The sequence below is a fragment of the Myotis davidii genome, unplaced genomic scaffold (genome assembly GCF_000327345.1).
Source record: "Myotis davidii unplaced genomic scaffold, ASM32734v1 scaffold149, whole genome shotgun sequence".
In the NCBI taxonomy this organism is placed as follows: domain Eukaryota; kingdom Metazoa; phylum Chordata; class Mammalia; order Chiroptera; family Vespertilionidae; genus Myotis; species Myotis davidii.
Genome location: NW_006352194.1, coordinates 904,860 through 910,671, shown reverse-complemented (window position 1 = coordinate 910,671; position 5,812 = coordinate 904,860). Strand labels below are relative to the sequence as shown.

General features: G+C 56.1%; 1 protein-coding gene across 1 annotated transcript in view; it reads left to right on the top strand.

Annotated features, from left to right (window-relative positions):
• Positions 1-5,807, top strand: part of WDTC1 (WD and tetratricopeptide repeats 1) — a 47,748-nt gene extending 41,941 nt beyond the window's left edge. The window contains exons 13-16 of the mRNA XM_006777482.2: positions 626-861; positions 2,319-2,496; positions 3,398-3,590; positions 4,794-5,807. Coding sequence (XP_006777545.1) covers positions 626-861; positions 2,319-2,496; positions 3,398-3,590; positions 4,794-4,991 — 805 coding nt within the window. The 3' untranslated portion in view covers positions 4,992-5,807. The remainder of the gene's footprint in view (positions 1-625; positions 862-2,318; positions 2,497-3,397; positions 3,591-4,793) is intronic.
• Positions 5,808-5,812: the final 5 nt, after the last annotated feature.

Sequence of the window (5,812 nt, the reverse complement as noted above, 5' to 3'; positions counted from 1 at the left end):
CACCATTAGCTTCCAGAAAGCTGACTCTGCCAGTCTGTCAGGCCCCATCCTCCAGCCCCAGGAGGTAGAGGCCACAGCTGCTGTGGATCAGTCAGCCAGGACAGAGGGGGTCTGGCGGAGGGCTTACTGCCTGCTGGTCAGACCCTAAGTCTCCCGCCTGGCACTTCTGGCTTCCCCAGACCCCAGAAGTGTCCTTGAGGGCTCCCTGCCTTGGACATGGCTTTGAAGGCCAGTCAGGGAGATTTGAGGAGGTGCATGGAGGTAGAGGGAAGGAGGGCTTGGGGAGCCTGAGATGGGCAAGATGCCAGGCCTTCTGCTGCAGAGCTGCGGGTGCCTGGGGTGAATGGGTACGCAGGTGCATGCTATGTCCAGCAGAGGGCAGCCTGACACTGGCTTTTGCCATACACTCACCTCCCACCCCACCCCCAAGACCTCAGGGTTCCTGGCTTGCCTCCTTAACATACTTGGTCTTCTGGGCTGAGCCAAGACTCTCTTCATGCCCAAGTAGCCTTGCTCTGAGATCTGTCAGAGATGGGCTGGGGTGGCCACAGAAAGTGGGGACTGAGTGAGGATGATTCTCTGCTTGCCATGTGGCCCCACCTCCAAACCACACTCTCTTATCCAGGGATGGTGACCACTACGATGCTCTGAGAGACTGCCTCAAGGCCATCTCTCTAAACCCATGCCATCTGAAGGCACACTTCCGCCTGGCCCGCTGCCTCTTTGAGCTCAAGTACGTGGCTGAGGCCCTGGAGTGCCTGGACGACTTCAAAGGAAAGTTCCCGGAGCAGGCCCACAGCAGCGCTTGTGACGCCTTGGGCCGTGACATTACGGCTGCCCTCTTCTCCAAAAACGACGGTGGTGAGTGGGCACCCAGGAGGGGCCGGCACTCTTTCTGTTTGAGGTGCTGCATGACATTCTGGAGAGAACCTGGTTCTGGGGTTAGAGAGGCCTGGGTTCAGATGCTGATTCAGACACCATGTGACCTTGAGACACTCACTTGGTCTCTTTGAGACTCAATTTCCTGATCTGAAAATGAGGAAGGAAGCACTTCCCATTCAGGTTCTATGAGGATTAGCAATAGCCTCCCTGGGGTAGTGCCTGGGACTCGGGATAAGAGTAGGCCGAGCCCGGTCAGGACGTGTGGGTTGCAGGGCACTCTCACACCCTCACAGACAGGGCCTTGGGCATCTGAGTGAGGGGCAGCTGCCAGGGTTGTGCTTGTTCCCGCTGGCACACTTGTAACAGAGACAGCAGCAGAGGACAGTGGAAATGCCTTGGATGCAGGGTGCGGAGCCTCGGGTTCCAATCTCAGCTCTGCCATGTGGTGACCATGTGACCTTGGGCAAAACACAGCCTCTGAACCTGCTGCCTTACGTGCACAGAGCACTGAAGCCCTGCTCAGCTCACCCCACTAGCTGTGGAGAGCAAGCTGGGTGATTGGAGTGTGGCCTTTAAACTTGAAAGGTGAGCTCCCTGGAGGCAGACATGGACTCTGACCTCTCTCCTTTGCAATTTATTAATCATGCCAGTGATTCATTTGTTTGAAGTTATCAAGCATTTACCATGTACCAGGCACTGTGCTATGTCCTGGGAATACAGCTGTGAACAAGTCAGATGGGATTTCTGCATCCATGGAGTTTATAGCCCAGTGATGGAACCAAGGGATGAAGGAGAAACTAAAAGTGGGATGAGTGCCATGGGGCCTGATAGGGCATAGGTGTATGAAGGAGGGCTTGACGGCAGTCTGGGGTTCTTGAGGGAGAAACATTTAAGCTGAGATCTCAAGGGTGGGAAGGAAGAGTTAACTAGATACAGAGTGTAGCTATGGGAGATGAACTGTTCCTGGCATAGGGACCAGCACATGCAAAGGCCCTGAAGCCGGCAGGGACAAGGCACTGAGAAAATTGGTGTGGCTTTACCCAAGGCCCTTAATCCATCAGAGCCTCAGTTGGGATCCATGCTAACTTGTCTTCTAGAAAGGAAGGGCTTGGACCTCACTGCCTTCAGAACTATGGATCTGTTTAGAAAAATCATCCCTTCAAGCTTTCTTGGTAGTGCTTCACCCACCCCTCCCTGCCTCTCACCTCCACAGAAACATCTTGCGCCTGTGCATCCTTGGGGCATCAGAGGTCTCGTTTTTAATATCAGGAACTGGGTCCCAAGAAGCTTCTCTCCCACGATTGTTCCCAGCTTTCTAGGGTAGGGGTAGAGGGCGGTAGTCTACATTGCAAGTACTTGGGCTGAAAACAGGATTAAGGGAGGGGGAAGATGAGAGAGGGACTGGACCCTCACCTTTCCTTGCTCTCTGCCCCCAGAGGAGAAGAAGGGAGCTGGTGGTGGCGGTGGCCCAGTCCGCCTCCGCAGCTCGAGCCGCAAGGACTCCATCTCAGAAGATGAGATGGTGCTGCGGGAACGAAGCTACGACTACCAGTTCCGCTATTGTGGCCACTGCAACACCACCACGGATATCAAGGAGGCCAATTTCTTTGGCAGGTCTGAGGCCTTGAAGAGGAGCAGGGCACAGCCTGCTCGGGCAGTAGGAGGTTGGGGGGCGTGAGGGTATACTTCCTCTAGAAAAGTCTCAAATCCCAGCTCTGCCTCTGTACCCTGGGGCAAATGGCTTCACCTCTGTGGGCCTCAGTTTCTTTATATGTAAAATAAAACCCTAACCCCCACTCATGGAGCCACAGTGAGGAGGACTGATGAGGTAATTCATAAGAACATCCAATGCAGTAGCTGCACTGTCCCTCCGTCTCCCACCTCCTCCTCCTCCTGCCTCCATGTGCGGAGCTTGGTTTCTTTTATTTGGGTGCTTGGAGCCTCCTTCTGCTGGAGGTCTGAGGCAAGGGCCTTCAGAGGCTGGCAGTCTTGGCACACCTATCATGGTCAGAACCGTGCCCCAGGTACTGAGGGACAGCTCGTCCACACACCATCACCCCACCCCTCCTTTGTAGATGTTGCACTTTCTTTGGTAGGTAAGACACATGAACATGGATCGAGAATCTCCACCAAGATCCCCCTAACTGCCCACAGTGTGTAGAATGTGGAGTCTCAATCCAGGAAGGCAGGACCACTGAAGGAAGGCTTAGGGTGTTCCCAGAGACACACGGCCCGATCCCGGCCCCCAAGGAGCTTAGGATGTAGTTTGGGGTTAGTAACTTGGAGGGACCCAGGCATTCCCTGGCTCTGAGTTAAGAGAACACTTAAACAGATACTGGAGCTCTGCAGTATGGGGAGGACTACCATGTACTGAGTCAAGTGAAGACCTTGGAGTTTGGGGGCTGAGCAGATACAGAATCCCCTAGTCCCCTTGCCCTAAGCCACACAGCCTTTCCTTGAGGCTGTAGGGCAGTACCCCACCTGACCTCCCTGCCCTTTGCCACCCCCCCGCCAGCAACGCTCAGTACATCGTCAGTGGCTCTGACGATGGCTCCTTCTTCATCTGGGAAAAGGAGACCACCAACCTAGTCCGCGTGCTCCAGGGGGACGAGTCCATTGTCAACTGCCTACAGCCGCACCCCAGCTACTGCTTTCTGGCCACCAGCGGCATCGACCCTGTTGTACGGCTGTGGAATCCCCGGCCAGAGGTGAGGGTGTAGACAAGGTGGCCGAAGCCAGACAGGGTGGAGGGTAGGGATGGACCCTCTGCAGGACCTCCGGCTGAGCCTGTGAGGGTTGCAAAGGGAAATGGGTCACACGGAGGGTGGGTGAGCTCTCCCTCGAGGGCTCAGGCTATGAAGATGGGAGCCATTGAGTTCTGACAGTTGCAAATACAGTGGGCAGTCCCAGGGCTTTGCGGGCCATATCTTTGAGCAAGCTGTGAAGATGTGTCTCTCACACAGGACACAGTAACCAAGTGCAGGGCAGGGAGGGAACCAGACCAGCTCCAGCACTGGTCATGAGAAGGGGACCCCAGGCTCCCTAGGTACCCCCCTCATATAACACTGTGGTGTGTCCCCCAGAAGCTCTGCGGAGGCCTATCCCTCCATGAATGCTGGTCCCTTCACTCACTGCCTGAGGGACTTAACCGTCTCTGACCCAGGTTTTTATCATCTCCACACTAGAATGGGAGTGACCCATTCCACCTCAAAAGGTTGCTTAGGAGGACGGTATGGCCCCTTCCACTCCCAGGGCGGGTAGCCAGGTGGGCCAGCCTGAGGCTTCCCGGGCCCTCTGTCCCCCCTCCCCCCTCCTCCCAGCTGGCAAAACAGAAGGCAGGTGGTGTCTAATTCCAAAGTCAATTTTCTTGGAATTTTAAAGAGAGCCTACAGGGCCCTCCCTTAAGAAAGGAAAAGAAAGATAAAGGAAGGGCTGTTGGGAGTGGCAACAGCAAAGAATGGGGAGTTGTGTCTGTACCTCCCTCCCTAGGTATCCAGTATGTGTGCCCAACATCTGCTGGTATGTGTTCTCTCTCACATATACCCATGCATGGTCCCCGTGTACATGTCCTGATGTGGTGTGTACCAATTGTTTTCTGGTGCAGACCATCCCATATATACACTGATGTGTGTATTCCCCCCAGTATCTATCCCAGCATGTGCATCCCTTACATATATCTCAGGGAGTTGTGTCCCTTCCCATGTGGGTATCCCTCACATATGTCTTGGTGGGTGTCCCATGCATATCCCAGTGTGTATGTTCCTTCTCTCCGTGTATACATATGGACAAACCGATATAAACCCACAGACATCTGGTGTGCACCCCCCTCCATATGTATAGCTCAGCCTGTGTGTATGTCCCCTACACACACGTGTGCCTCTCCTATACATCCTGGTGTCCCTCCCCCACAGAGTGAAGACCTCACAGGCCGAGTTGTGGAGGACATGGAGGGCGCTTCCCAGGCCAACCAGCGGCGCATGAACGCAGACCCGTTGGAAGTGATGCTGCTCAACATGGGCTACCGGATCACAGGCCTGAGCAGTGGGGGTGCTGGGGCCTCTGACGATGAGGACAGCTCAGAGGGCCAGGTGCAGTGCCGGCCCAGCTAGATCTCCTGGCCTGGTCCCCAGCCCCTGCGGCTGGCTGGACCCTCCGCCCGGGGCAGAAGAGCAGGAGGCTCTGTTTTGGCTTGTCTTCCCCCCACCCCATTTTTTCATTTCCCCCGTTTTGTTTGTTAGTTTGGCATTGGGGGTGGGGATTGCTACAGTTTGCTGGCTTTCAGACTTTGGGGCAGATTGCCCTTGACTGACCCCAGCCCTGAGCAAAAGAGCAGGAGGGGAAGCCCCTCCCTTTGCCCCCCACCTCCCCTCCCAGCTCCCTGGAGGACTCTGGCCTGCCTCAGGTGTGGAGGCCAGGCTGAAGCTGTCTTCAAGGGCTGCCCTACCCTTCGGTTGGCAGCAGGAAGGGGATTGGAATTCCCAGTCCATAAGGGCTAGCCTTGACCTGTTGCCACTCTTGCTCCCTGACTGGCAAGGCTAGCTCCCTCCTCCGTGGTCTTCAGGGAAGGCTCTGAAAAAGGACAGGGTCCCACTCTCCCTCCAGAGCCACTGTGTCAGGGTGGAAGCAGAAGGAAGGATGGGAGCCCTGGACCGGGTGCGGGCAAGGCCAGGCCACTGTGCCTGCTCTCACTGGCCACCTCTGGGTACTCAGCCTTTCCTGGAGGACCCTGGCGGGGGAGGGGAGGCCACACTGTACCCTGCCCGCCCTTCCACACTAGGCTCCTCTCCTCTCTCAGGCGCTCCTGGCCTCACTGTGACCTTTCTGCCAGAGCTCCCAGCCAGGCCTGCTCTTGCTGAGGCGGGCTCCCTGCTAAGGGCCCTTCTTGCCCTTGCTCCCCTTCCTCTCACCCACATGCAGAGCCGCCACAAAC